At 34.2% G+C, this 27,728-nt stretch overlaps 3 protein-coding genes across 4 annotated transcripts; all 3 read right to left on the minus strand.

Annotated features, from left to right (window-relative positions):
- Nucleotides 1-4,847: 4,847 nt before the first annotated feature.
- On the minus strand, nt 4,848-6,904 carry LOC144569822 (uncharacterized). The gene is made up of 2 exons (XM_078320296.1): nt 6,275-6,904; nt 4,848-5,711 (listed from the first exon to the last, which is right to left on the minus strand). The coding sequence occupies exons 1-2, from the start codon at nt 6,902-6,904 to the stop codon at nt 4,848-4,850; spliced, it is 1,494 nt and encodes a 497-aa protein (XP_078176422.1).
- A 9,365-nt stretch (nt 6,905-16,269) lies between these two features.
- Nucleotides 16,270-19,703, minus strand: LOC144569635 (coiled coil protein). Of its 2 annotated transcripts, XM_078320100.1 has the most exons (8): nt 19,374-19,703; nt 19,141-19,273; nt 18,670-18,916; nt 18,069-18,118; nt 17,664-17,700; nt 16,840-17,204; nt 16,620-16,673; nt 16,270-16,371 (listed from the first exon to the last, which is right to left on the minus strand). In XM_078320100.1, exons 1-7 carry the CDS (start codon nt 19,652-19,654, stop codon nt 16,647-16,649), a joined length of 1,140 nt encoding a protein of 379 aa, XP_078176226.1. In that variant the 5' UTR covers nt 19,655-19,703; the 3' UTR covers nt 16,270-16,371; nt 16,620-16,646. The 2 variants fall into 2 exon arrangements, with proteins under 2 accessions (XP_078176226.1, XP_078176225.1); XM_078320099.1 differs by lacking the exon at nt 16,270-16,371 and having other exon boundaries at nt 16,383-16,673; nt 19,374-19,702.
- A 3,268-nt stretch (nt 19,704-22,971) lies between these two features.
- On the minus strand, nt 22,972-27,281 carry LOC144569792 (DHBP synthase RibB-like alpha/beta domain-containing protein). Its single transcript, XM_078320266.1, has 9 exons — nt 26,979-27,281; nt 26,241-26,362; nt 25,753-25,806; nt 25,634-25,658; nt 25,249-25,371; nt 24,463-24,635; nt 24,250-24,319; nt 23,849-23,947; nt 22,972-23,305 (listed from the first exon to the last, which is right to left on the minus strand). Exons 1-9 carry the CDS (start codon nt 27,150-27,152, stop codon nt 23,243-23,245), a joined length of 903 nt encoding a protein of 300 aa, XP_078176392.1. The 5' UTR covers nt 27,153-27,281; the 3' UTR covers nt 22,972-23,242.
- Between the last annotated feature and the right edge of the window lie 447 nt (nt 27,282-27,728).

Genomic DNA, 27,728 nt, shown 5'->3' on the forward strand with positions numbered 1-27,728 from the left:
CAACTAGAAAATAAAGTGTAAAATATAAAAGATAAGATGAAATAAACAATTTAATTCTCGTACTTTTACTCGGCCAAATGAATTTTTTTTTATAAACCATATTAAAAAAAAAGATTTTTATGAAACCAACATGATTACTATTTCTTTTTTTACAAAAGCCATAAGGACTGAAATATCATTTCAGTCTTGAAATTTTTTTTTTTTGGGACTGAAATGGTAATTCGATCCAGGTATTTTTATAATTTTTCAACGTATTTTTTTCTCGAAATATGTGAATACGGCTGGAACCGAAATGATATCTCGTTTCTTATGATTTTTGTAAAAAAAACAAAACAATCAAGTTGGTTTCGTAATAATAATTTTTTTTTCATTTATGGTTTCTAAAAAAATTCCGGCCAAACATTACCTATATAACCAGCTTTTTTTTTAATATTTTATTTTATAAATCAACGAGTACTTTGTTTTTTTCTTTTTTTTTTGATTGGAAGCCCGTAGGCGGAGTACTTTGTTCTCGTTACCTCCGGGTGTATGTGCAAGTACCAATCATAAAAGCATGATGTTTTGTATTTTGAATCCGTATCACCCTAGGTACCTGAGGTACAAGTCATAAATCTAAATGTTTTTTTCATGTTGCACAAATCTCAAAGCAGACCCCACAGTCCCAACTGGTTTCGAATTGAGTTTGGTCCAACTATGATTAATTTGGGCCGTTCGTTCGTTTAAATTGTACCTCAGGTACCTGGGTGGATACGCACTCTTGTATTTTTCCAATAGTTATAGAACGAGTGCGTATCCTCTGAGATATCTCAACTTTTGCGTGACCGATGTGTCCGGTGTCTATTCGGGGAGTGATGTAGGGGGTCAGTATTATGTGTGCTTTGAGATTCGTGCAGAACATATTTAAAAGGTTGGAATTTTCCATAAAGTCACTCAAAGTTTGAGACATCTCAGAGGATACGAATTCTTACAGAACTCTCGTCCGTTGTACTGTTTTGGTCCATGGGGGCATATCAGACCCGGTCCAGTCAAGATTTAATTCCAGCAACTATAGTTGTCAAAATGTCAAGTATGTCAATATCAGTGCTCTATGCAGCGCCAACTTGGGAATAGAATTGTCAACATTGGAAAAGTTAAGGTAGTTTTTATACATACATCCCTATATTTTCTATATTCAGATTAAAGTACATTTGAATGAATTTGGTCATTTTGCAACTTGATCTTTATATTAAAATATACTTAATTAGAAATCAAATTTTATTCTTTTTTAATCTTTTTCACTATTTTTAGATAGGTACTAAGTCACTGTTTTTAGAATATTCTAAACCATCTAAAACAAAGATTTTGTACCTATCTAACAAATTAGTAAAAAAGTTCTAAAAAATATAAAATTTTGTTTCCAAGTACATTTTAACATGGAGATCATGTTGAATGGTTCAGATCGACTATTCGGACTTTGAAAACAGAAATAAAAATATAAAGCATGATTAGAGTCCAAAACCTATGATGCATTTTAACCATGCTCATAATATAATTAAGGTGTTCAATTACTAACATAAACAAGAATATCTCAGCATATTTATGTTGTCTCACTCTTAAAAAAAAATTAAAAAAAAAATAATGTGAAAAAAGTTTTTTATAAAATTTAGGAGCACATACAGTTATGCAGAAATAATTGAACAGAAAAGTGAGTGAGCCAACCTAACCACCCATGAGATGGAACCCTTGTTTTCAAAATGTGGGGGCTCTCTTGTATATTTGTTCATTTGTTGCATGGTGCCATGCAGCGTGGACCGCCTGGTCCTATTTTTGTGCAGTTTGTCTTTAATTAATAAATACAATTTTTCTTTTTCTTAACCTCAACAAACACACAGTCACAGAGGTAGCTACGCCTACTACTACAAAAAAGCTACTTTCTCAGGCTTAATTTGTTTTGTACTTTGATGCCATGTACTCCGTCTCCGTACCAGCTTTGTTAATTAGTCAAGTTGTAAGAATTAAAAAACAAAAAAAAAATCAATTGTAACTAATTGCAATTAAAAGTAGTTCAGAAAGGGTCCATTGTTTCCTCGTAGTCGTAGCGTACCCAATTTCTTATTTCATTCATCAAATTGCAAAATTACCAGCTACCTGGTAAGTATTAAACATGTAATAATTTTTACTTGGTGAATTCTGTAGTCTTTTTTGTTAACAAGGCTAATCTAAATTAGAAAAACTGATCGGAATTAAATGATATTTATTCTAACCGGTAAGGCGGTAAGACCGGAAAAATAAATCATGGTATGAAGTTGTAAATAATCAGACGTGAATTAAATTATTTCTGGCGATCAGGTCCTGCATGAGCATGACCGGTCCCACGGTCCCACCACACAGACCACAGAGACAGTCTAAATTTGTTACGATCGCCGACCTTTTGTTGTCTGATTCTGTTCATGACATGGAGATATATGCTTAGCTCAAAGAACATGCAAGCACATGCATTTTTTTTAGGATATAAATTTACTAATAATATATTCATTTAATAATTTTTAAATCCGACATTTAGAATGTGACCTAGGGGTGTAAACAGTCAGACACGCATCATCAGATAGTGGTCTTACCATATCCGTATCCGTTATAATTTTTTGGATACGGATACGAATCATATATTAAACCTTACAGATACGGATTGGATATCGGACGGATACGGATATTTTTTTATAATTAGTTTATTAGTTACAAAACATGTATTATATTATTAAAATATTAGTCAGTAATTTTGTCACGGTGTTATATTATTCATCAAAATATATATCTATATCTAATTTAATAAATTATTGGTAGAATATGCAATTTAATAAATCAATTTAAGAACATATAACACATTTGTTGTGGTTTAAAGTATAAACGGTCGGATACGGATAGTTAAAAGTCTTACCATATCCTTATCTGTTATAATTTTTCAGCTATGAATCGGATAATTTAGATAATTTTTCAGATTCGGATCTAGATAAAATCGGATAATATCTGATCCCTTTACATCCCTAATGTAACATATGCAAATTACACACATGAAAAAGTGTTCAAAAATATTAGCACTTGCAAAAATTATAAAATATAAAGGATTAAATTGTTAATTTCTATTTACAGAGGAGCTTGACCACCCGAGAGTAGTGCAAACAGGCTGGTCCGGTTCAGACTCGGCCGGTTCATTGTTATACACTGTCCATGGTTTTCACGGGTTCACGGGTCTATACAGTTCGGGTCCAGCAGGTCCGATTTGAAATGGTTGGCCCAAATTCATGCTAGGACTATGGTCCAGATTCACACGGTTCGGTCCGGTCCATACGGGTCCACGGGTCTGTTTTTTTTTCTTAAAACAAACATGTTAAATTGATAAAAATAATTAAAAAAAACTAACGGTTTAGGCACGGTCATGTCCGGTTTTGCTCTGGTTTACCACGGTTTAGGCACGGGTTATCACGATTTAGGTCCGGTCCGGTCCGGGTTATCATGGGTTATCACGATCCGGTCCACGAGTTATCAAGGATTTAGTCCAGTGTATCACAGTTAAGGTATGGTCTAGTTCGGGTTTAGTCCGGTTATGGTCCAGTCTGGTCCACGGGTTTAGAACCGCCTGAGTTATCCCGGATCTAGTGGAAAAAAAATCCACCAAAAACTGTACTAAGACTCTTTTTATCCTCGGTCCGGATTTTGACTGCAATCCGAATCAATACGAATTGGTTCCACGGATGGTCCGATCCAGTCCTGAACCGGCCGGTTTTTTTCAATCCACTACCCGAGAACCCCTTAATCTGCAACTGCAACTGTCTGCAACACGTCAATTTGGATATAGTTTTTAATCTTTTCAACTTACTTCTTTTAACTGAAAATCGATTATGGACAGACAGAGGATAATATTCTACTAACTTTCAAGTTGCTTCGGATCGAGTCAGATTAGAAAAAAAAAAATCAATATTGGTTTTAAAAATTTTACCAACTATTTATAATTTAGCTCGCTATTTTTTTTTTCTCTTAGTAAGACCTGTTAATATAATTTATTAATTTATTCTTCAATTTAAATTAGCTGACTATCCCAACCATTTCTCTCACCACTATATATATAATGCAAACAAGTCATAAACCTAGTTTTTCTTTTTTAGAAAAAAAAAGTCATAAAGCTAGTTAAGTTTCTCAATCAAGGTAATATAGTTGTATCTAATTATGCACCTTTCATTAATTATACTATTCCATTACTTCCAACTTGCAACTTTATGTTGCATCAAGAATGATTCTTGCGGGGATCAATTTTAACAGCTAACTTTTTAATCCTTACAGATCTGAGGTAAGAGAAAAAATAATTTGTGGACCAAACTATCCATTCTCCAATAAGGAAATAATGTAACTAAATTATAAATCTTTTAAATTAGGAAGAGAATCTGTCGGCATTAACTATAGTAATAGTTTATTATGTGATCTTACGCAAGCAGGAGTGATATTTCTATAAAACATTATTTTATTCAATAAATTATTTTCTAAACCATATTATGCAGACACAAAATGAATATTTAAACATATAAAATAATAATAATGATCAAATGTAATCCAAATTAAAAAAAGAATTGAACTATAATATATAAAAGTATATTATCCGTTTTATAACATAGAATATTTCTTAAACTATAATACGACCAATTGATATTCATTAAGATCCATACAAATTCAAACTATAAAATTAACAAATTAACAAACAAAACATAACAAAAAGTTGAGAAGCATACGACCTAAAATAAAAATTATTACTCTCACAACATAAATTCAAATGTGTCCGATGGACAATTTATTATCATTCTAACAATAAAACTACAACTTCAAAAAGTAGGAAAATCATTTAAATTAAGCATAGTAGTAACATTATTCTCAAAGGTCATAGTAAGGTCTTCATTTTCATTCACTGGTTCATTGACTTGAGGGGCTTGATTGTTGGCATGTGACTTGTGTTTTGTTGATGCTTCCACAAATTCAAATTTAGAAGGATCTCGCTTGATAGAACTTAATGCTCTTTGTTTTCTTTGTCGTTGTAGCATGCACTTGTTGGGTGGCACTTTTGGTTCGAGTATCAACTCGGAATTGGAGATAAAGTTGGCAATAAGTTCTTTAGCAGCTTCCTTTTTGTGAATAGGCCATTGTTGATACTTGAATTGAAACTCATTAAGTAAACTCATGATTTCATTATCAACATCATTAGTCACATTGATTAGTGAAGTGTTCAAGAGTGTTCTATCAATTCTCCATTGCGGATGAATCAAATCTAGGTGTAACATTGAATTTATGAAGTTCATCATGTTATGAGCACATGGAAGACCCATTGTCGCCTCAAAATTTTCCGTGCAAACAGGATTGATTGCTATATTTTTGGTCTTTTCATATTGCTTGTACAATTCTTGCAAAACAAAAATTGAGACATTCGATATTAGTTTCTTGAACAACTGAATATCACAATTATGCAAAACACGAATTTTTTCGCTTGAGAGTTTCACATTTATGTCATTGAATTCATGCTTGATTGCAAGACATAATTTATCTTTTACTTGTTGAAAATCACCTGTTGAAACTTGCAAATACGTTTTTAGTTTTGCATGCGCTCCTTCAGCTCTTGAAGATGCACAATTGCCTAGATGCAAGCACTTATCTGTCCATGCTCCAATAAATTTTTCTTTCAATGGTAGTAAACCCTACAAAATAAATTCCAATTATAATGTAATATTATCGAATTAAAATATTAAATTTGAAACCATGAAACTACATAAATAAAATAACACATGTTGACATTATATTTTAATCCAAGAAGATCAAATCATGCATTGCTTGTTGTTATCAAGAAGAAACCTTATCCTTATTTATATGTGCCTAATTATTCCATTGTCGGTGATTCTTATCAACCCAAAAATATACTATTTTTTCAATAGTTTTGATAGATGGATCAAGCCAAAATATACTACTCCCTCTTAGCAATGCTATTCACTTTATAAGTTTCAATTTCTAATTATAATGTAATTTAATTTTCAGCATGGAGGAATTGTAAATGATTCTTAGTTTAATATAAATCCTTAGTGACATTTTTTCTCACTAATCTTAAAAAAAAACTACATAAATAAAATAATGTTCATATAAATAGATTAAAATACTATACAGTACCTTTATTATGTAATCCAGCACAGCTTTTTTTATCTTTATAAAGTGATTGAAGTTCCAACCAACTTTGATCAAATTTTGCTTCGGTTGAAGAATAAACTACCTTGTTCCAGATAGATAGAAAAATATCATACTCCTCTTTGTTGTCGAAATATTTTCGACAATTTGTCATCAAGTTCTTTTCAATATGCCACACACAAAGAAGATGTGTAGTAGCTGGAAATACCACATTTACTGCATTTATAAATGCTTGTTGCCTATCTGACATTATAACCGAAGGTTGAGTATCTTTTGGAAGAACTTTTTTAAACATGTTCAGTGCCCATATGAAATCTTCTTCTTTTTCATTCTTTAGAAATGCACAACCAGCATAAAAGGATGTGTTAAAGCATGAGACCCCAACAATATCAAGAAGTGACATTTTATATCTATTTGTTTTGTAGGTACAATCCATAATGAAAACACTCGAGAAATTCTTAACCAGAGTGATTGACATAGGATGGATAAAAAAAAGATGTGTAAGAGTATCACCTTCATCATGTAAAACATCAAACTCAAACCCACCTTCTCCTAGTTCTTTAAATAAAGCTTGAATCATTGTTCGACCACCTAACTTTTCTCTACGAATCTTTGCCTTCACATTATATACTGTTGTGGAGATAGCTTTAAGCTTCGGGTTCTTTTGGCGTAAAGAAGAGAGAATTTGTCTGGGTGGTATTCCAGATTGAGTCATGTGGTCAACACTCTCGATATCTTCTTATGATAGTTGTCGAAGAGAAGGATGGCCAGAGATATCGGCAGATGCTTCATGGTTGTGTGATAAGTTATGTATTTTAATTATCCAAATTCCTTCATCTGTCATTCTACCCCTAATTTTAAAAGGACAATTAATTCGACGTGTTCCGGATTTCTTTTCTCTTTCATCTAATGGCACATCGCGTGTATCACGATATTGACCACCTCTATCACATTGTAAAACCACACATCTGTCTGACTTTGAACTACAAATCGATAATGCGTATCCTTTAGCTGAGTAAAATGCTCTAACACCATTAAGTAAATCTTCACGAGTTTCATACTTGAAATTGAGCAATTCAAGTTTTTCGGCCTCATGTTCGAATGAAATCGCAGACTCATCAATATCCATCTAGTAAAAAAAAAAAATTAGTTTTTTTCATTTAAACCTGTAATTTTATTGTTAAAAATTACAGTTATACTTATATTATGTAATTTTGTATTTTTAGTAAAATAATTTAAAACTGTTTAAAAAAAAATTAAAAATATTGAATTACCGTTGTTGAGTTGTTGAGTTGAAACTTGAGAAATTTATAATCTGATCGTCTCTGGAATTATTGAAGCGCACTTGATAATTTAACTTTGTTTTTGCTCAACTGTAAAAGCAAACAACCTCTATAAATTTTCTTTTAGGAAATAAATGTTGGTGGATCCACATCATGATAGCCTTCTAATTTAAGAGATTTAAAATCGAGCAACATAAATATTTTAATGATCACCGACTGTATAGATTCCACCTTTATTGTTTCCTTATTGAAGAATGGGCAATTAGGTCCAAAATTATTTTTTTCTCTAACCTCATATCTGTGAGAATTAAAAGATAGCCGTTAAAATTAGTACCCGATTCTTGCGTCAGCGACTTTTTCATTTCATTTCCTTTTAGGAAAATAATGTATGAATCAGGCAGAGAGGGCCCACAAAAGAGATTACTAAAACAGGAAAAAGTTACTTTTCCAAATTAAAAATTTCAAATTGACGAAGACAAGATGAATAGTTTTTTTTTTTTTTTTTTATATGAATGGATGAACCATTGATCTGGTCCCAATAGATACCTAATGGGATTAAATCATTAGTTCAGTCCCGTCTATTTAATAAAAAAAGCAATCCATCTCTTTACTGGTAATTTAAGTTTTAGTTTCTAAAAATAAAAATAAAAATTGTATAAAAACATGACACCATGTTCTCATGTCAAGTAGAGGTCCCTCTTCCTAATCCGGACTTTTGTCCATTATGAGAGAGTTGTTTATTTTTTATATTTACGACAAACTTTTAAGCTCCTTTTTCTTTGTTCCTATTTCAACCACCAGTCCGCAACCTAGATAACAATCTAATTATAGTAATTTAATCATTTATTGTTGGAGGCCATCACCAAGGAAGGTGGTGATGATGACGGGACGACACAGAGGAGTATCGTTGTTGCGGAGAAGGCTGCCATACGAGAGTTCGTGCAAGAAGATGTAGCTCATCAGGTGATCCATTGAGAGAAGAAAACTCGACGACGAATTTTGCCAAATCAGCATGAGAAGAAAATTCCAGAACCTTCACTTCCGAAGAAGATTATTTTGAAAGATCGAGCGCATATGTCTGAGCAATTTTATGCTCAGAAAATTGAAAGGAGCAAGAAACATGACGACCCAGATAAATGTGTACCGAAGATCAAAACAACACCGAATTGGTGCTGAGGGGGAGTGTTGAAGTCAACAACAAATTAAGACCCAAGTCCATAATTAATTTCCATGAAGATATCAAGAATTATCTTGAAGCTACTAAATAAAATATTTTGTAGTTGAGGATGTATAAATATCTAGATGGATGCTAAAAATATCTTAGGTCTAGATGTTTCCTTAGCTCCCATGGAGCAAGTATAAATAGGAGGGCATGGTAAATATTTGAAGACAAGTTCTATGAAGTAGTTCTCTTTTAAGTCAAGGTGTAGTAGCGAAGTTTTAGGATAGTTGTAGTATGTTTACTAGTTGGTATAGTGTGAGTATTTGAGTAATATTTTGTAATGTTATTTTTAGTAATAGGATAATCAACGTTAAGTAAATCTGAAATTATCACGATGAGTTGTAGCTGGTGATGATAAGATAACCTGATCTTTCTGAGTGAATATATATTGAGGTCGGAAGGGGTGAGAATAGTGACTTTCTGACTTTATTCTACATGGAGTAGTCCCTTGACAACTGACCATTTGATGAGCTTGTATTTCTATGTATAATATGCTTGCATTGTATGAGCTGATTAAAATAATATTGAGAAACAAAAAGAAAAAGGAAAGGGGAACTGATGCATAACAACCAGATCTTATCTGGTTTCAAAAATTAAGAACATTTTTTTTTTTTAATTTACTATTGGAGGATGTAAGATGCAGTTAAACTTAACTTTGTGTATTGCCCATATGCAGCTCCATATATAAATCATTAGTTGTGGCTTCTTTAAAGTAAGTATTTCAATTTTACCTGATGAATGGCCTCTGAATTGTGGCCTTTTGTGGCAAGTCTAGTCTCTCCCACCCTCTCTTTATATCTCTTTCCTTGCCCTCATAGATTATGCCAATATTACCATGAAAATTCAGTTGGCTCATCTTTTTGCATCCTTTCTGGAGTTTGATTTATTTTTGTAAACTTTTTGTACCCTAAAAGTGCAGTAGCAGAGTTTTGTATTATACTTGGTGCAAGCAAAATAGAACACTATATTTTTGGTGTATATTGTTCAAGACTACTTGTCAGTTTTTTCCTCTTGTTATTATAGCAGTTGCATGCTATTCCGGAAAACTTGTAAGCAGCCTTGTTGAATGTTCCTTGAAACCATTAGATATATATCTAGAATTCTTGTTATATTAGTCTCTGGTAATAATTGTGAAATGCCTTTTTTTGGAAGAATGAAATAATAATAGATGAGAACAAAATGTGTAATGTGTTTATTATGCGAGTGGTTTTCTGCTGCAGCCTATACTGATGCTGGTTTTGGCAACATTTGGCATTCTACAGACAGGTTATTCCAGCTGCCTATGCATTTTGTATTAGTTTTGTGCCTCAAAACCAGTACAATCTTGTGTGCTACAACTATTTCTTTTTACACACTTGCATTACACTGGTTATACAGGGGATAATTAGGTATCTATATTAGTTGATAATGTGTTTATGATTTGGCTCATACTCTTTGTTTATAACGAATATTTGGTATTTGCATAGTTTGAGCAGCTAATTAAATTGACATCCTGAGAAATTTATCAATTTTAATTTATATATATATTTGTTTGGTGTTTTATACATGTTTTATTTTAATCAAAACTTGTTTGGTCAGGTGTATGATGAACCAATGTGGACATTTGGCTTGTTCAATGTTTTGTACATTTATTTCACATATTTTTAAAAATATATCAAGATTTCCTACAACTAAATTCGTTTAAGCACGTTTCCATAATCAATTCCGTACGTATCTATGAGGAGGAAGAGGGGGCTGTCCGATGGCCATTGGACCACTTTTGTGTTCGATGGGTTCTCTCACCGTCAGATCTGCTTTAGGATTCGTGTGTACGGATTTTAAAGCAGACGCGAAATTGTGGGCGCGAATCCTAAAGCAGATCCGACGGTGAAGAGAACCCATCGAACACAAAAGTGGTCCAATGGGCGTCGGACGCCCCCTCTCCCCTATGAGGATGGTTTCTGCAAATTGAATAGTGGGTTCTTGAATATGTAAAATCCCATTCTGCATAATTCTGTAACAAATGAACAGATTACTGCATCAATTTGCTTGTGATTCTTTTCTAGATGGGAAAAATATGGATGGATCCAATGTCAACAAAATTAAAATTCAAATAACTATTTTTGATGTCAGAGCAATGTTTTCTTGATGGCTATCGAAATAATGTCAAAATCTCACGATTTTTTATATGCATGTAACATAACAGAAATAATGTAAAATATATCATTTAAGTTTATTAATTTTAAAAAAAAAATTGACGTTGTTTCACACTAATAAGTAATAATCATTGGTATTAATTGGATCCTTTTCCGAAAAAGAAAATATTAATTTCTTGTGAAGATAATAATTTTAAAAGTGGTTGTACCGATTTTAATGAGAACACTATTACACTAACAATGTTATCAAAAGCATCAGTTAGTTTTTGCAAATTTGATGGTCCATTCATTAGATCTGACTGTATAAATTAAATTAAATGTCTCTTGCGGTTTGACCGGTCTAAAATAAGACTTGGTATGAAGCGTCAAGCTTACAGTAGTAACAGTAGCCATGAGTTATAAGTTATAAGTTATAAGTTATAAGAGGCGACAAAGCTATTATGGACCTGAAAAAGAGCGCGTTGTCTCTAGGGACTAGGGAGGATGTAGGTCGGTCCTAACTCCTAACTAGCTTGCTCTGTATTGGGACCCTCCTTTGTAGACTGGACTGGAAATGGCAAAATTAGATGCTACTTATTTTCTCATCTCTTACTCTTATTTATTGCAAGACAAAGAACAAGAGGGGAAGCGAGTTATCACTTATCAGCCTGTCACCTAATGGATCTGGCCCACTCGGTTTCAATGCTTAATTTAACTTAATTCGGCCAGACTGACAGTGCTTTACAGTTTTAGACGATAACATGCTGAAGCCCACAATAGAATCTTTACCACACGGTCGAATTCGCATCCAATGCGTTTTATTTTTTGCGTTTCAATATGCTTGTTTGAATCGGCGTTTTGTGAAATGCATAGATGACGAAGATGCTTGGTATAATAAACATTTTGAAGAGCAAAATTAGGGTGTGATATGCATATGCTCATTAAGAAGTATTGATGATAAGCATAACTCCAAAAGTCCATCTAATTGAAATCCATTTATTTCATGAAAAAGAGCGCGTTGTCTCACCTAGAGTAGAGCGGTCCTAACTAGCTTGCTCTGGATTGGGACCCTTCTTTGTGGACTGGACTAGACAAGGCAAAATTAGATGGTAGTTATTTTCCCATCTCTGGAGGGGTACACGAATCACTAACCATTTATGATACTATGAAAACTATTTTACCTGATATCAGTAGCATCTTTGTTCCTAATTACTTACTCTTATTTATTGCAAGACGAGAGGAAGCGAGTTATGAGCATGTTACCCAATGGATCTGGCCCACTCGGATTCAATGCTTAATTAAACTTAATTCGGGCAGACTGACAGTAATCTACAGTTTTAGACGATAACATGCTGAAGCCAAAACATTTTAGCCTACAATAGAATCTTTACCACACGGTGCATCCAGTGCGTTTTATTTTTTGCGTTTCAATGCTTATGTGAATCGGCGTTTTGCAAACTGCATATATACATGACGAAGAATATGGAAGCGTCTAATTGTCCACAGCATTTTGTCCACTATTTGTCTACAGCTTTGACTTGCGTAAATACTATAAAACTACTTCTACATATTGTATAATTATACAATATATCACATAAAATATATCAGTTAATCACAAAACATCCAGCAACTATTTGAAGTGGTCCCATGATAGTTAGAAAAAAATTGCAACTTGCACAACATGACAAAATAAATGTACTTTCAAATTGTACTTTCGAAAATTACAGTTATAGGAAGTTATTGGCAGTTAGAGTTAGTTATTAGCGGTTATTGGCAGTTAGAGTTAATTATTAGCTTCCGCACTGGGTTGAATCTTGTATACTGTAAAATTGAATCTTGTCTGTAAAATTGAATCTTGTATACTGTAAAATTGAATCTTCTACATAGTAAAATTTACAATTGAAACTTGTATACTGTAAAATTGAATTAGTAGAACTGTAAAATTGATATTGTATACAGTAGAATTTTTAATTGAATCTTGTATACTGCAACATTGAATCTTGTATACAATAGAATTTTCAATTGAATATTGTATACTGCAACATTGAATCTTGTATACAATAGAATTTTCAATTGAATCTTGTATATTGTAAAATATATACTGTAAAATTGAATCTTGAATACTGTAAAATTTTCAAATAATACTGTAAATTTTCAATTGATTCTTGTATACTGTAAAATTTCTAAATCTAAACCATAAAATAATACCATGTATACTGTAAGATAAAATGTAAAAAATGCTACATTTCAGCTTAAACTAAAACCTGCAAAGAATCATGTATACTGTAAATTTCAAAATATAAACCATAAAATAATATCATGTATACTGTAAAATTTCTAAATCTATACATACATCCATCATCTGTTCAACAAAAATCTGTTCACCCTAATGTTTGACTCTGTTGATTCTTCAATTCCTAGATCTCCCACAATATCGGGTTTGGCATGTAAATTGATTTCTACAACCCTAATTTCTGCAACACTATTCACGCTAGAATTTTCACTTGCCAAATCTTCATTCAAATCAAAAGCCATTGGAGCAAAACTGTAAAAATCAATACTAAAGAATGTTAGACACAAACAAAAAAATATATAATGATGTACATCAAAATGTCTTCATAACACTGTATTTGTATATCTTATATACTGTAAATTACTTAATATAAAATGTAACATACACATATCATAATAACTAATACAAAATGCATATGAAAACATTACTTATATACTGTAAAATTTGTCACCTATACCATAAACCAAACCCATTTATAACATAAAATGATATACATAGCATTTAAAAAATAACAAATATATCATGTAAAACTGACTTGCGTCAATCCTGTAAAATTCATAATTCAAAGCTGTAACTTATGTAAAACAATCTAATAACAATTTTCAAACATAAAGAAAAAAATGTCATTTTACTTGCACCAATCCTATAAAATTCATCATTCAATGCTGTAACTTAAATAACAAATCTTATAAAAAACGTCATTCAAATTTTCAAACATCCAGAAACAAAATACAACAAAAAAATAAATGACAGAAGCAAAATACAACAAAAATCGCATAAATTACTATTTTGTTTGAATACAATGTTCATATAATGCATACACGCCTGAGACTATATCAATTGAAATGAAACTTTAATAGAAGCAAAGAAATCATGATTATCAATTCAAATCTAGAAGGAACGAAACTTAAATAGATTAGTAAATAATATGTTTTGAATACTGTAAAACCACAAGATGCATATTGTAAAACTACAAAGTGAATACTGTAAAATAACCCGATTATGCTCCAGATCGCCTTGCTCTTATCTCTCTTCTCCAGATCGCCTCTCTTAGATCGTCATACGCTCATACTCTCGTACTCTGTCGCCTCTCTTAGAGAAGAAAGCATCGACGAGTAGTCGTACGCTTGTACTCCGTCGCTGCCATGGGCAGATCTAGGTCTCGGCTTAGAAGCTTCATTCAAGTGAAGTCTGTGTGAAACAAATGGGTTGTGCGGGGCAGAGTCAGCATATAAGGAGCTGAGTTTGTTCAGGTATGCCAGAGAGAAAGCATGAATATAAAACTCATAGATAATGGATGGATTGAAGTCAATGAAATTATTCTACGAGCAAGCATCCCTCGTAAGGAACTTTTTAACTCCCGCGCGCACACAACTCCTCGTTCTTTTGTTCTTCACTCACATTGGAATGCCATATGTTGCGTTTGGCGCTGCTGGTCATCAAGACAGTATGCAAAGCGGAGAAGTTGAGTAATGGAGAGATCGAGAGTAGATCTGACAGAGAAAAGGTTGGGATCTTGGAGTTTAGATAGGGTAGCGGGAGACAGTGAGCAAGGAGAAAAGAAAGAGAGAGAAATTCAAAAAATGAAATCTGATCGAAAATTTGAGAAATGAAATTCGGAAAGTTATGACATGTTTAAATAAAGCAGAGGATACCGTTAAAAAGTGAGAACCGGATAAGGTTGTGGACGGATGGTGGACAAAACTCAGTGGACAGAAACCTTTTCTCAATATTTTGAAGAGCAAAGTTAGGGTGTGATATGCTCATTAAGACTTAAGAGGCATTGGTGAGCACAATTTCAAAAATTTATCTAATTGAAATTCATTTACTTCATGCGTGATGCATGTACTTAAATTATTTTAAAAGTTTTAAATTTATTTAGTACAAAATCAAACAGTAAAAAAAAAGTCTTTTATAAATTTGTTTTATCATTTTTTTACTAATTTTGTACTAAATAAATTCAAAACTTTCAAAATTTTACAATTCGTCGTTTGAAATTAAACCAATAGACTTTTAGAATTGTGCTTACCAACCAAAAGGAGCACATCAAACCCTAGCTTTGCCTCTAGTAATGAATTTTTTTCATGTTTTTTGTCTACAACGTAATTTTGTGCATATTGTAAGATAAATAACTGGAAATAATAAAAAAAAAAATTGGGGGTCTGTTGGACATTATATATACTGGAAAAAGCAACTGACGAAAAGGTACCCGAATTCTTTATCTAAATCAAAGAGAAAAAAAAATTATCAAGCAATCCCTTCCTTGATATTAGATTAGGGATGGCAAAAAAATTCGTAGTTCGTGATTCGATTCAGTTTGATTTGGGCTTGATTCGAGTTTAATTCGATTTGAAATGGGTACAAATTGAAACGAACCCAACCAGGTTCGGTTCGAAATTAATTCAAACCAAACTCAAACCTAACTTGGTTCGATCGAAATGGGTTCGCGAACTTTTATGGTTCGAATCTCATAATAACATCGGCTGTTTATTTACCTGATGGAATTAAAATCCAAGATAGAGAGTCATAATTTAACTTAGCCGACACTCCATCACTCTCAAATCTCAATAACCTAGTTCGCTCTCCGCCTCTTCCTAACTCACTCTCGCTCTCGCTCTAAAACCTAGCCGACGCTCTCAGCGACTGGCTGTCTCTCCGGCCGTCACTCCTCTCTCCGGCCTAGACGGCTGTCTCTCCTCTCTCTTCAACCGTCTCTCCTCCGCCTTCTCTACCTTTCGGATTCTCATTTCATTAGATGGTCTGATTGAGGGTTTGATCAAGTGAGCGCTCGAGATACGATTACTTGTTTTACTGCATATTTCAGTTCTTATACTTAATCCTCTTTTTACGATTATTTGTTGTGATGTATTTTTTTATGAACAATTTTTCAACTTAAAAACACTCATTTCATACCAGTAAAAAAAAACCATGTGAATTTTGTCCCGCGAGAAAAAATTAATGTATAAACTACCGATATAACTAGAACTGCTAAAAAATAATTTAGTTTGTGATTTGATTCGGGTTCGATTCGAAAAATATGTAGTTCACAATTAATTCGATTCGAAACAAATCAAATCAGGTTCGGTTCGAATCTAATTCAAACCAAATTCAAACCCAGGGTAAGTTTAATTCGGTTCGATTCGTTGCCACCCCTAATGTAGACACAGCAATTGGTTTCTGGCCAGCTCTACGTAATAATATAAATCTAGCATGTCTAGTAGCTGACATCACAAGTTCTTTTCTCAAACTTGTTCATCTCGTAACGTTCTCCTAACATAAAATATGAAGTATCGTGGTTAATAAACAATTTTGTGAAGAACATGTTTTGTTGATAAGTCTTATACAAGTGTCTTTCTTTGAGTCTAAAATACAAATCACATATACATGAGAGATGAAACCAAGAGCAGTGATTATATGTGCGGACAAATTTACAATACTCTGTTAAAGAGTTGCAACATTGGTAAGTCTGGAACCAATCTATATGACAAGGAGCAGCTCAAAAGTTGAAGGGTGTGTGCCTCAGTTCAACAGCACTAACCAGCAGTTCATTTATCATTTCCCAAGTCGACACGCTACGAAAAATAAAACAAAAGTCAGATATCACAATCCAGAACTCATTAGCAATGTTTTGTTTCAATTAAATTGGACTTGAGGTTTGTTTCTACCTTATTTTTTTTCTTTTCAATATTTGCAGGGAGCAATATAGAAAATAAATGAAATCAGAGATACAGCACATACCAGCCGTTTGCTTATATAAGGCTTCACTTGAAGTACTTGCTCAGAGTTCTCCATATCGTGGACCTCTCTTTTCTTACTGTTCTCTTTCTCAAACTCCTTTTTGGAATCCTTTCTGGTACCAGACTGCCATACCCTGCCAAAATTTGGTAGCCAAGTATCGGTACTGGTACTTTCTACCAACTCACCTCTCTTCTCCTTTTCCATTTCAGCCCGCCTCTTCTCAGCCCACACAGCTCCCACCCGTTTAGGGTTTAGTTTATGTGACTTTCCTTTGATAGAGTTAGGGTTTGGTACAGGCGTAATGCCTTGTTCGATTGGTTCGAGCCAAGGAGGCGGTGCACCAGTATGCACATTCCCTTTAACACCTTAAATGAGAATAACTCAAAAATTAATCAAATTCCTTAATAGATCAGAAATTGAAAAATCAGTGCTTCTACACTTGATACAAATCAAGGCTGATAAATGTTGGTGTGGACCACTGAGGTTTTGTATCCATAAATGGTAAACAAAGCAGGAGCCAGTCTTTTATATATTTATGATTTAAATTTTTACTCCTGTTCCTATTGTATGATTCCTCAATGAGCAGAAATAACGGAAACAGGACTTTGTTCACCTGGTTATAGGAAACAGCAAGAACATAACATTATAAAAGGTGACTTTTGCAAGAAGAGGTTTCAACTTTTGCAATAAATCATGCACAAAAATTTTCAAATATGTCTTTTTTCACTTCTATTCTTCTGGTCGAAATTCCTATGGTAAACATCACAAATGAGAAGACTTGTCTATATTTGTCTAAATGTATAAATTTAAAAATCTAAATATACCATCACTGGCAACCCCCTTATGGTTAACTCTTTGATCCTGCAACAAATCAGACATAATTAGATAAAAATTATTACGTCAATGTTTCAATTTTTATCACTAAAATCAATGCAAAAACAGTGACACCACTCCAATGAATGGCATGGTATCTCTTCTAATCACAGACCAGCAAAAAAGAGAGTTTTTCTTTGTTAAGTTTTTAAATTTTCTCTGGACGGTATGTATGTGTCGACCAGTACAATTGATGCTTTGAAACTTTCAAGTAATTTTTATTAGCTAGGAATTATAATAGAATTTGAGCTCCATATGTCTAAAGGCAGGCTAGACGAAATTCACTTTGTGCACAACCAACTAGTACCAACACAGGTATACGATGGGGGCATACAGTTTCAAGAAGAGAAAATGACCATTGAATTTGGGGAAGTTGAAGCAACTACTCCATAAGCGCCGTGTTCACCTATAAAATTAAAAAATATATATATAAATAAAAGAAGCCGCAATAAGTGCAGTATAAACAGCATGTTCATTAAAATAAGGTAAAATGTGTCACTTTACCCAATTTGGTGTTGGTATGAACGTGTTTAATTTTTTTTATCACTTAAATCTATGAACACCTAAATGAAATCAATGAACAAAAACAGTTACCTGTTTTTCCGTGTTTCATTTACTGGAACACAAAAACCAGAGAATTTTGCAATATCTCAGGTATGTTCTTATGAGCGATGCCAAATTGGATTTACTTAAGAAGTGAAATAAGTAGGCAACATTGAGGTTTGGTTGAACTTAATATAATAAGGCTTAGTTTTCTATATTACAGTTTTTTTTAAGCTTAATTTGTAATTTGTGGTTAGTTACAGGAGGCTACCAATACCACTATTTTCTGGTAAAGACTGGTGTTTCAACAAGTACCACTAAATTGCCATCTTGTATGGACTAACTATACATTTCTCAAATATCAAAGAATAATTCCACTAGCTGATCTAAAAAAAATACTGATAAAAAATTTACCATTGTAACCCTGAGCTCCGCCAAAGAGAGACTTAGAATCTTGATACTTGTCATTAGTAGCTATTTGTAAAGGCATAACATTGATAGAACTAGATGGAACTACTACTGAACTGTATGAATTACAAAAATTATTTTCATTTATGTTGCTAGAAATATACGTAATATCATTTTGGATATCTTTTGGAGGTTGCTCTCCAGACTGAGGTGAATGAAATGCCTTCTTGAGTGATTCACAACATTTCTCCCACTGAAAATTTAAATTATAAAAAAATTAATTTCAATATAATCAAGTTAGGAAAGTATAGTGAAGATTGTTGTGTCAGAACTGAGAACCACATCAGTCGGTACAAGCTAGGCTTCAATAATTAAGTAACACTTTGACATCCCATATAGTCAGGTCTGGCAATAGTACCATTACAGCATTGCTCAGTTATGACACTAATCAGACCAAGAAATGACTAAATAATTTACCTTGGCAAGCTCAATGTCAGTAACCCTAAAAGAATCAACCCGATCCATATCAGCACCTACACCATGATTCCACAGAAAATCCTTTACATTTTTCAAATGCTCTTCACTTGCCAAATGAGTTATAGCATTACCACTAGAAACACACAAAAAAAAATAGTGGATAAGTGCGTGGAGCCCTCAGTTCAGCGACTCACTAAAACCCCAATTAAGAATGATATAAATGCGAATCTAACCAAGCGAAGAGGCTATCAGTCTCGACGAGATCAAGAGAGCAAAAGATGCACCACAACCGGGTCCGACTGGCGTTGTCGGATCGGAGCATCGAGGGGCTGTGGAGAGAAAGGCGGAGGTGGGAGAGCTTGTCGGAGAAGCGCGAGAGAAGCGAGGAGAAGGCTAGCAGATGGGATGGGAAATAGCGGTGTCGCCGGCCCTGGTCGTGATTTCTCCGACAGACGTCGCAGTAAGCGTGCGGGCAGCTGCTTCGCTTCTCTCTCTCTTTCTCCTTTTTCCCCATTGGTCCAGCTCCCGGGTCGGGACTCGGGAGAACCAAGTGAAGAAAGAGGGGAGAAGAACTGTCAAATAGGACGGAAATTCGAATTCACATCCCCTCAGGTTACCGGACTGAGTACAATTAAATCAGACGGTTCAAAATTGTTCTATTTAACTTGGCACGAATCTCAAAGCAAAAATAATACTGCCCCCTCCGTTATCTCGACTTGCAACTTTGCAAGTACCGGCTTAGAGTAAATCTTGGCCGTCCGTTTCAATTGTGTTGAGTCAGGTACCTGGGAGGATACGGATCCCGGAAATTCGCGACGTGTAGTGAGTCGCGCAGTGTGTTGTGTCGAGATTTTTCTATGCTCACATCCATTCACGCAGAGTTTCTCATTTCAATCTATATAACACTAACTCTAAAATCTATCAAATTGGAGTTAGGCTAATATGACATTGGTGTTATTTGAAACTAAATAACACCAAATCTTAAACCCTTAGATCTGCTTGAAGATTCGTAATATCCGCTTTTACTGTTCAAGCACTTTATTTTGTACGAATCTTAAAGCAAATCTAAGGGTTTAAGATTTGGTGTTATTTAGTTTCAAATAACACCAATGTCATATTAGCCTAACTCATCAAATTGACTTCAAATGATAAATTCAAACCGTTCAAAGCAATTTACTTCATTAGTTGTGCATTTACATGCAAAATTTATAACTTTTTGAATTTATTTAGTATTAAGTCAAGTGGTCAAATGTGTGAGTTTTTAAGTTAATTTTAATACATTTATTTTTGAATATTTTTATCACTTGATTTGATACTAAAATAACTCAAAAATATAAAAAAAAATTATATGTAAACGCATCACTCATAATGTAAATCGGTTTGAACAGTTTTGATTAGTCGTTTGAAGCCGATTTGATAGGTTTTAGAGTTGGTGTTATATAAGCTAAAATGACATTTATGTTATATTAGCCAAACTCATCATAACTGCCGTGATTAAATGTGTGTTTAACTGTTTTTTATATTAAATTTATTTGAAAAAGAAAAAAAAATAGAAAATTTGTCCCAAAATATATAAAACATATCACATGACCACACCGATTTTTGTATTAATCAAATTTTTTTCGTCTTGGTGTATGGCGATTTCGGAGAATTGATATGAAGATTTGAAAAATCAAGTTTAAAAGGCATTGTCGGGCTCCAAATAACTTTAAGCTTGACATTTTTTTTATTTTTTTTTGTAAGCTTGACATTTGAATCAAGTTCAAAATACTTTTTTTTCCGAAACCAAATCGTCTGCCTCCGGGGGACAGGAAATTTCTGCCACCCAGAGTCACTGCGGGATGGGACCGGTTACTGTTTAGGGTTTAACTATTGTTACTGTTTTTAAATGAGGCCCCACCTGCAGAGACACTAGGGACAGGAATTTCCTGCCTCCCGGGGGACAGACGATTCGGTCTCCTTTTTTCCCATCTAGAATGGGACGGATTATTCTGCATGGATTATCTTTTTTGCATCTTGGACGAGATTGATTATCCCTATTGGTTTTTTTTTCCATGTCTGGAATGGTTTGGATTATCTTTTTTGCATCATGTACCGACTCACTGGTACATGAATCAATTCTGGATATTCTGGTTGCTCTGTGGGATAACCTTCAAACACCGCAAGTTGCTCTATTTATGACTATAGCCTGGCAAATCTGGAAATCGAGATGTTCGCACATCTTCGGTGACAAGAAATGTGACCCGGCAGCCACCATCAGGCATCTCTATCTCACCCATAAACCACTCTGTCTACCTGACCCGATACCATCCAAAATAAATGCCTTACAACAGCCCAATGACTTGCAATGTGAGAGGAATGAGTTCTCCTACAACTGCTGGTGTGATGGATCGTTTGATCAAAGAGGAAGAGGCGGAGCAGCTTTTGTTTTGGAAGAGCAGCAAGAACTTGTCAGATATGAGCTAAAAGCCTTTGCCGATGGAATATCCCCATTTCATATGGAGGTATGGGCACTGCTTATGGCGATCCGGGCGGCTGATCATATGAACATATCAAGCTGCACCTTCTATACAGATTCTGAATTGTTAGTAAAGGCGTTAAACTCTAAAACTAGAAATCTAACTCTCCAAGTAATTGATTGGCGCTCGTATAAAGAACTGATGTGCATCTCCAACTTATTGAAGAAGAATGCAAACTTCCACTGTGAGTTTAAAGGTAGAAGAGAAACCCAAAAGGCCCATCTCCTGGCCAATCTGGCACGATCAGGGCAATTTGATTACCAGGGATTTACGTACCCTCTGTTCGTTAACCATTAGCCGAGATGCAATAGACTAATAGGGGCAGCAAACATTGTTTTATTTTATTTTCTCCTAATGTACTACATGATGTATCAGTACCTGTTATTAATGAAGCCTACGGGCATTTTCAACCAAAAAAAATAATAATAATAATAAACGGTCCCGTTTTATCTATATTTCGATTTTCAATCAAAACGCCACTTTTTTCCGATATTTTTTTTCATTTCCGATTAATAAAAAAATCGGCATAACCATATGCCATATTTGATATCATTTCATCTATAGAGCAGATAAGATTCACATACCATACCGTGTCATTTTTATCAGAATGTGATCACAGTATCCATAAAACGAGATGCGCAAATTACGTTAAATGTTGTGCCGTAACGGAGTCGCGACGTGCCGTGTTCTTGTTACAACTGGCTACAGTGATTTTAAGAAGATTAATCAGGGCTTACAAGCAGGTGTTCATGGCTGGGCCTAATTCAAATATTAGCTCTTCCATCTATCCTGATTTTCCTGTTTTGTAAACCAGGAGAGTTACATCAGTATTACTTTGACTTTGTAGTATTGAGATTTGAGAGTAGGAGAGGCTTCAGGAGCATATCAAAACAAACAAAACATTTAAGACTTGATTGCTCACGTCTCAATACAAGAGGAAGGTGAAGTGCTAAACCATTAGGCCCGGCCATTCACTGTTTCCGTGGGAAAAAAAATTCACTCAGGCCCTGTTCAGCATTAATCCCGAAAGTAATGTTCACGTGGAAAAAAAAAAAATTCACTTAGACAAAATTTATTTTTTCCCACGTGAACAGTAAAATCCAGTTCAAAATTTTCAATTCCTATATCCATTCCTATTCCCTACTAGGCTGCCGAACAGACCCTCAGAGTGAATTTTTTTTTTCCACGCATACAGTGTTTTGGCCATTCAAATTAGACCCATTCTCATTCCCACCTAACAACCGAACAGAGCCTTAGTAGTTGATGGAGATGCTAATTGGCATTGTTAAGCATAAAAAAGACAGCCTGGTCATAAACGAACTAAATAGCACTAACAAATCCAATTCTTACTAGTTACAAGGGGGTCGGGAGATCTTCCAACTTAACAGAGAGAGAGGTAACAAAAACAAACAGATATATTTCTCGCGACATCATCAATATTTACACCTTAGTTGTTCTGTTGATTACCTATTTTTACAAAAATGCCAGCAGCATAGTCTTCGTAACAGACAACTATCCTACTCAACCCGGCAATTCCATTCACAAGTCACAACTTGCATGCTTTTAAGAGTTTCAACTGACCATCAATCCTCTGGCACTCCCCCACTCTCCTCTCCTTCCATTACCATCCAATGTAGCTTCGGCCCCTACATAAATGCCAACAATACAATAAAATTGGTCCCGTCTCCTTCAAGAATCAAGATTCTATATAGTCAAACAAGTCACTTTTGTGACATCTTCCAGTCTAAAAAAATAGTCCTTATCACAAGCATGACTCCCCTTCATCGATTTTTGACTAAAAGATGATAACAAGAACAATGCAGCTACAAGGTAGAATATGTAAAGACAATAATTACTAACAATGCTGCTACCAAGAGTTTCTGGGTGAAACTAGGAAATCATTGATACTTCTCGGATAATGTACTTTATTCTGAACAAAAATCATTACCATCAACTAATTTGACAATAATTACTATCATAGCAAATCTCTGATATACACATCTGTATTGATGCAAGGTCAAATTTCTGCCTATGACAGGAAATACCCATTCTGTACCAGTTGAGACAAATTTCTGCCTATGACAGGTAAGGCTAATTTTTTATGCTTCAGGGTTCTGACTTCAGTGTTCTTGGTGTTCAGTTGAGACAAATTTATCAAAACAAAAAACTGGCTTCATACAAGTAGAAACCTTTCCAAGACGAATTACAGTTGGGTAGTCCCCAGTCAAATCAACTACTGTTGATGGCTCAGCTGCTCTGACTCCATCATCAACTATAAAATCAACACCCTGAGCAACAATTAAGGAAAAAAATAAAATTAGACGTGAGAAGATAAAATTTAAAACATTGAAGTGACCAGTATGGCTGTTACTTGCATTTTTAGGAATCAGATAAAAGAATGGACAGATCAATCCTGGTACTAATATGTATCTGCTAACCTGGAACCAACATCAGTTGGTCACATTTTCCCATTCTATTCATGGGTTTCCATGGTTGCATTATGATTTCTTATGCCTTTAGTCTTTACTTAACCTTAATAATAACAGAAAAATATGTGAGGGCCGAGACCAAAATAGAGAAAGTAACATACCTCTTGTTTGTAGATTTCTGCTATAATTTCAGGATCCAAAACCCACTCATCCTCCGCTGGATATTTCACACTAGGAAGTAATAATCCAAAAAAGTATATAAACACCATCACCACATTTTTATTGTTTCAATACTCGTAAGGGCATTGCATAGTATGCTGATGTAAACAAATAGATATACATATAGAAAGTATTAAGAAAATGGTATACAGTACCTAGTGCAAATGAGGGGAGAATCTAAGGCTTCTAATATGTATTGGCATACAGTATCATCTGGCATACGTACCCCTACCTTCCTTCTTTTCACATGCCGGATTGCAACCCCTTTTGGGCCATGCCTTATGCATTGTCGGGGTAATTCTTTATTGGCCATCATTATAAATGTGTACTGCACACAATAGCGGTAACAACTGAGATATATACGGAGAGGGAGAGGGAACAAACAAATTGAAAAGGAAAAAATAGTTTAAACTATTATTGATTCCTTACTGGCAGATACAACACCTTAACAGTACATATATCATTAGAACCAATTGAAAATCATTAGCTAATAATTATAAGGGAATTTTGGCATATATCGCTGGGAGATGGGGGAACTTCATTGAATAACAAATTTTCTGAAGGTTTACAAATAAAATGCCAAGATATTTTAGGGTACACATGCAAGATTGACTCTCACAGTCATAATAAATACATAACATGACAATTAAAAAATCTAGCAATTATATCATTTCTTCGTCTTTCGGAGGGTTTTGATACTACCATTTTTCATGAGGCCTATGGCAGAAGAAAACTAAACAAGAGTACAAGTACTTGGACTAGTGCATTCTACATGAAGAATAGTAGTTTAAATCCAACCAACAAGGTTAGCATAAAGAAGGCTGTTATAACTAATGTATAGTAATCAGAAGTTTTACAGGTAAACTTGTAAATCCAAAGATATCCGAGGGCATTTGCAACACTAACTACAATTAGCAAGTTGATTAAATAATAATCCTTACAGGTCCTGGTAGGCAGGGTTTGACAACCCGAAAGATGTCTCTACGGCCTTCACTGCTACCACAAGGAAACCCCAATGTGTACTTGTATATGTCCCTTATTGAAGGGCATAGTATGCTTAAAGGCTACTTTGCAAACAAAAGAAAAATAAACAAAATGGAGAGAGATATATCAGAGGTGTACTTATGTAGTTGCTACATTTAGTCACAAATTATAAAAAAAGTAATAATAATAATAATAATAATAATAATAATAATAAAATAAATTTAAAAACCACACCAAAACATAGATCTACGCTTACTGGCACTGAATATAAACCAGCAATCCTAAATCTTGCTTTGAATAAATTAATTTTTATATGGAAAAAATAACAATAAAGTACCGTACCTTTGTAGGTCCTATGCCCTTAATCCTGCGCAAGAAAAAGGGGAATGCTAACAACTGGCACTAAAATTATGTTTTTCAAAAGTGAAATTTAAAGAAAAGAGGAAAATAAAGCAGCATACCTCCGTAGACGTTCGATGGAATCACTGTTCTTCATGTCACACACAATTGAATATCTAAATTGAAGAACAAAAAATAAAGTTGAGGCAGACTGGACATACTTTTGGTGGCGAATTGGACATCTCGAACAAGTTTAGCAGTGCAAAATGGCTTAAAAAGATGCCACAGCCCAATACAAAATGGCAGAGCCAGTTCAAAAAAAGTCACTTCAATTTTTCATATTTTGCTATTACACCATCAAGAGGAAAAAAGTGTAACTAGGAATAAGCAAGTACTTAAACTGGTATTAATGAATAAGCAAAAATACAAAAGAATAAGTGTGCAACATACAAAAAAAAATGCAACTCATAGTTTTAAGTAACAAAATATACTGTAAAGTTGCACAAAGAATGAAAGACACATCTCATCTGGTACCCACCATATATTATAAGGGTTTAGGGATTGGACAAAAATTAATCCTAAAAAGGGTACATTTATAAATTAAACATACACAGTATCAGTGGGGATTACGCCAACAGCTCCTTCCTTTATAAGCTCGATGACATGGTCAAGCTTCCACATGTCATCCCCTGACTGGTCCATCTTCACAAACACCATATCTTCCTCCTTTCTCTATAAACTCAATGAAACATTGGCATTGTGAACATATTTAGAAGTTTAGGTACCAAATTCTATTATGAGTTTTGGAGAAGGGATAGCAGGGGCAGACCTAGCATGCCCCCCCGCCCCCTGGATTTTGAGTTTTAGTGGTGATCTATCGGTACTAATCGACTTTGCCCCCCTCTCGATTTGTAATTCGGGTTAAATTTAGTATTAAAATCAAAATAAATTTCTTGAATTATCATTGGTAATTATGAATTATAATTTAAAGCATTGAAAAATATAAGTCAAAACATTTTTTTTTATCGAGTACCTAATTAGTTAATGGGTTTAAATCCGATTAGCTATTTAAACCCGATTCAATATTTTTTTGTCCCCTCCCGACAAAAATCCTGATCCGCTCCTAAGGGTTAGGAACTTTTTTAAACACATCTTGCAAGGTCTACATTTTTTTTTCTTTCTAAACTGCAGTGCTCTCCTACATAACTTGTTAAATTTTGGTTAATTTCAATCTTCGTAGAGCCTAGAGGGTTATTGTCTTTATCACTAAGCTAGTTCACTCAAACCATATATCAATATAACTGATTTAATTCAAAAACCAGAAGCCAGGAGACATGAAAATTCTGACCTTGAAGAGGCGCTCGGCGAGGTATTTTAGGCGCTTGGGGTTTCGTTTTATAAGCGCGACTACTGAGACAGTGGTGGCGGAACGAGGCGACGGGAGGCGGCGGGGTGAACGGAGGCGGACTGTGGGGTCCACAAAACATTGTGAGAAAGAGATAAACTCGCCAACGGTACCCATTTTTACTGGATTACTTGAGGGTGGCACTGAGAAAAATAAGGAGAGCGCGTTTTGTATTGAACGGAAAGAAGAGACTCGAACTGGAGTGTGGAGCTGAGGAACTTCAGAGCGCGTTTTGTATCGAACTTCCTGTGGTATAAGATGGAAGAAAAATAGAGGTAAAATGTTTCATATACATCTAAATAAACTTTAAATATCTTTTTACTACCGAATCCAACTTACTCTAATTTGAATTTGAGTTAAAATAAGATTTCAATTAAATTAATTTTAAATCGAATTAATTGCGAACTACATATTTTTCAAATCAAAATCAATTGAATTACAAACTACAAATTTTTTTGGCATTCCTATTTATACCGGTAGTTTATGTATTAATTTTCTTCTCGCGGAACAAAATTCACACGGTTTCCTTTTATCTTTCACAAATTCACACTAATGGATTATGGGTCAGTTTAAGATTTCCTTACCTTTACGCTGCTGGATTGATTAAAATTACGGCATAGACTTAGTCAAATGAAACTTATTACATTGTTAATTTGTTACGCTGCTGAAACATTTTCCTATTATAAGTTAACA

The sequence above is a fragment of the Carex rostrata genome, chromosome 18 (assembly GCF_964058835.1).
Source record: "Carex rostrata chromosome 18, lpCarRost1.2, whole genome shotgun sequence".
In the NCBI taxonomy this organism is placed as follows: domain Eukaryota; kingdom Viridiplantae; phylum Streptophyta; class Magnoliopsida; order Poales; family Cyperaceae; genus Carex; species Carex rostrata.

Coding starts and splice junctions, on each gene's coding strand:
- LOC144569635 (XM_078320100.1), bottom strand. CDS start 19,654: ATGGGGAAAAAGGAGAAAGAGAGAGAGAAGCGAAGCAGCTGCCCGCAC. Junction 18,917..19,140: donor CTGACATTGAGCTTGCCAAG/GTAAATTATTTA, acceptor TTAAATTTTCAG/TGGGAGAAATGTTGTGAATC. Junction 17,205..17,663: donor TAAGGGGGTTGCCAGTGATG/GTATATTTAGAT, acceptor TTCTCATTTAAG/GTGTTAAAGGGAATGTGCAT.
- LOC144569822 (XM_078320296.1), bottom strand. CDS start 6,904: ATGACTCAATCTGGAATACCACCCAGACAAATTCTCTCTTCTTTACGC. Junction 5,712..6,274: donor TTCTATCTATCTGGAACAAG/GTAGTTTATTCT, acceptor TTTATTTTGTAG/GGTTTACTACCATTGAAAGA.
- LOC144569792 (XM_078320266.1), bottom strand. CDS start 27,152: ATGGGTACCGTTGGCGAGTTTATCTCTTTCTCACAATGTTTTGTGGAC. Junction 25,807..26,240: donor GTAATCCCCACTGATACTGT/GTATGTTTAATT, acceptor TCTTCAATTTAG/ATATTCAATTGTGTGTGACA. Junction 24,320..24,462: donor TCTCCCCTCATTTGCACTAG/GTACTGTATACC, acceptor ATTACTTCCTAG/TGTGAAATATCCAGCGGAGG.